The sequence below is a fragment of the Pagrus major genome, chromosome 23 (assembly GCF_040436345.1).
Source record: "Pagrus major chromosome 23, Pma_NU_1.0".
Classification (NCBI taxonomy): Eukaryota; Metazoa; Chordata; class Actinopteri; order Spariformes; family Sparidae; genus Pagrus; species Pagrus major.
The window spans coordinates 28,256,861-28,260,267 of NC_133237.1; the positions used below are offsets into that span (position 1 = coordinate 28,256,861).

At 51.7% G+C, this 3,407-nt stretch overlaps 1 protein-coding gene across 1 annotated transcript in view; it reads left to right on the top strand.

Moving 5' to 3' along the window:
- The first annotated feature begins 695 nt into the window (after positions 1–695).
- LOC141019022 (keratin, type I cytoskeletal 50 kDa-like) overlaps positions 696–3,407 on the top strand; it is a 3,080-nt gene continuing 368 nt past the window's right edge. The window contains exons 1-6 of the mRNA XM_073493781.1: positions 696–1,040; positions 1,369–1,451; positions 1,567–1,723; positions 1,801–1,962; positions 2,196–2,321; positions 2,491–2,711. Of these exons, the coding sequence (XP_073349882.1) occupies positions 696–1,040; positions 1,369–1,451; positions 1,567–1,723; positions 1,801–1,962; positions 2,196–2,321; positions 2,491–2,711 (1,094 nt within the window). The remainder of the gene's footprint in view (positions 1,041–1,368; positions 1,452–1,566; positions 1,724–1,800; positions 1,963–2,195; positions 2,322–2,490; positions 2,712–3,407) is intronic.

Below are 3,407 nucleotides of genomic sequence, written 5' to 3' on the forward strand. Positions count from 1 at the left end.
TAGCTTATTTTTCTTCTCGTCATGCTAACAGTCTGAGCTCTCTGCTGACTCAGTTAGCTTTGCATCGCAGAAGTTTCATGCTGCCGTCAGAAGATTTGTCTCTGAGACAGTCACAACTCCTCCTGCTGTCTTCTGCGTTCATTTGGTGAAGATCAGGAGATCAGGGACGACTTCTGGTTTATTAACCTCAGTGAGCGAAGAACGAGACGATTAACTTGTAGAAATTTTAGGCTTTTTGGATGGTTGAACTTCTGCCTGGATGTTTGGTCCTTGGGCCTCCTGTGGACTGACGGGACCAGATCATCAGGTGAAGCTTGTTGTACAGTCGTCGGGCCCCTCTCAGAAATCAGCCCGAGGCCCCGGAGCCTCCCATGATGGACAGACAGATAGTGAGAGCTCCTCTGAGAACCCACCCGACCTGCTGGACCTCACCTCCTCAGCTCAGACCGGTTTGCTCTCCGGGCCCTGGGGCCACGCTGCCACTCCCCCGGCATGTTTGGTATCCTGACCTGACTGACCAGCCCCCTCTCTCCCCCCCGTCTCATTCTGAGGCATAAAAGGAGGCGACGTCCCAGCAGCTCTTCACTCTCCGCTCAGAGCCGACGACCAGCCGACACTCAGCCATGACCTCCTTCTCCACCCGCAGCAGCTACACCTCCTCCCCCATGAGGAGCTCCGTCATGATGGGCTCCTCCATGTCCTCCTCCTCCCGCCGGGTCGGCAGCTCCGGAGCCGGCAGCGTGTACGGAGGAGCCGGAGGGTCCGGAGTCCGAGTCTCCAAGGCCTCCTTCACCTCCTCCGCCGCCGGAGCTGGTGGTGGCTTCAACCTGTCCGACGCCATCGACGTCTCTGCCAGCGAGAAGGCCACCATGCAGAACCTGAACGACCGCCTGGCCTCCTACCTGGAGAAGGTGCGCAGCCTGGAGAAGGCCAACAGCGATCTGGAGCTGAAGATCAGACAGTTCCTGGAATCCAAGACTGCACCTGAGGCTCACAACTTCCAACACTTCAGCGTCCGTATCAACGACATGCAGCACCAGGTGAGACCAGGTCACACTGACTTTTTCCCTGAATTCCGCAGAGCTCCACCTGGCGGCAGCAGAGCTCCACCTGGCGGCCGCAGAGCTCCACCTGGTGTCAGCAGAGCTCCACCTGGTGGCCGCAGAGCTCCACCTGGTGTCAGCAGAGCTCCACCTGGTGTCAGCAGAGCTCCACCTGGTGGCCGCAGAGCTCCACCTGGTGTCAGCAGAGCTCCACCTGGTGGCAGCAGAGCTCCACTGACTCTGTGGAACATGTTTAAACTTCATTGATCCATTGAAGCCTTTCAGTCGACTCGTTCTCACAGTGTTTCTCTTCCTTCCTGCTCAGATCAGAGTTGCTACTCGTGGAAACGCCGCCCTCATCCTCTCCATCGACAACGCCAAGCTGGCCACCGATGACTTCAGAGTCAAGTGAGTGTGAGACTAAAGTAATCTGATTACATTGGTCTTTCTGTAAGCACTTTGTTCCAGTCCCTTCGCTCCAACACTCAGGTGAGTTTCCTGAACTCATGGTGGTGTTTTTCAGGTACGAGAACGAGCTGACCATGCGTCAGTCGGTGGAGGCCGACATCGCTGGGCTGAGGAGGGTCCTGGACGAGCTGACTCTGGGAAGATCCGACCTGGAGCTGCAGGTGGAGAGTCTGAAGGAGGAGCTGTTCCACCTCAAGAAGTACCACGAGGAGGTGAGAGCAACACGACCCAGAGAGCAAAAGAAATGAAAAGATAGAAAGACACAAGTGTAACCGGGCTTTTCCTGCAGGACCTACTGGCTCTCAGGGCCCAGATGGGAGGCCAGGTGAACGTGGAAGTGGACGCCGCTCCTCAGCAGGACCTGTCCGTCGTCATGGCCGGAATCAGAGAACACTACGAGACCGTCAGCAACAAGAACCGCAAAGAACTGGAGTCCTGGTTCCAGGCCAAGGTGAGACCACAAAGTCCTGTTTTGTGCTCTGAACGTGGTGACTGCTGCCCCCTGCTGTCCAGAACCAGCTCCCACTACACTCACACTAAAACCACTTTGTCTCCTTTTACTTTATTTCTTCTGATTTTGAAGCGTTAAACATTTTTTATGGTGTCTGTAGTTTTATTCTTTGAGGCTGACAGTTAATATCCTGATATGTGATCAATGACATTATTGATACTTGTGCTCCACAGTCGGCCGAGCTGAACAAAGAGGTGGCAGTGAGAACTGAGTCCCTGGAGACGTCCAGGTCTTCCATCACAGAGATCAGACGCACTTACCAGAGTCTGGAGATCCAGCTGCAGGCTGCAGTCAGCGAGGTGATGAAACACTGGCTCAATAAATGTTCTGATCCACGTCTTTTCTGGCAGAACTGAGCCTCCATATGAATGTGAACATGAAGCATTTGAGTTTTTTACTGTAAAGTCGCAGTGAGCGTCACTGTTGAACACCGCTGACCTGACCGTCCTCCATCTTCCTCCTGTGCAGAGAGGAGCTCTGGAGGGGACTCTGGCTGAGACCAAGAGCCGCTACGCCACCATGCTGGCAGGTTACCAGGGGCAGGTGGTGTCTCTGGAGGAGCAGCTGGCCATGCTGAGGGCCAACCTGGAGAACCAGAGGGGCCTGTACTCAGAACTGCTGGACATCAAGACCAGACTGGAGCTGGAGATCGCCGAGTACAGGAGGCTGCTGGACGGAAACCTTGAGACGTGAGTGGACCGAACAGTTCAACCACTCGTTCATACATGTTGTGTAAAGTGGACAAACACTCACAAACCGTCTGTGATCACACCCGCTTCATCATTCTGACACGATTATCACGTCTTCACCACTTTGTGAGGGAAACTGGAGCAGAAAAAGAGAAAGAAGGGTTGAAACGTGTGCAGTCTGCAGCCACGCTAGCAGCTCTGTGAGGCTGTACTGTGAGCTACATGCTAACAGCAGCATGCTAACATGCTCACAGCGGCAACATGCTGATGTTTAGCAGGTATAATGTTGACCACCGCCGCAGAACAAGCAAACATTCACATATACTGAAAATATCACATCTTTTATTAAATATACATGTGAATATATGGAAGGAGTCAAACACTGGTAACATAAACTGATATGTATTCAAACATCTAGAGCCTCAAATATATTCAAGTGTTTTTACAGTATATGAATGAGGACAATAATTGTAATGCTTGTTGATACATAGAGAATATTTGTTTTGATTTAGTCACAAACACACTGTGACTCTTCATACCAGTTAACATGAAACTACAAGCTGAAATATTCTCATAACTCTGTTTAATTAACTCAGACAACCAACAGAATAATACAAAGTTCATCTATGAGATCTACATGTAGAAAATATATCTGCGTTGCAAAAGATATGTTAGCATGTTAGCATGCTAACAGGC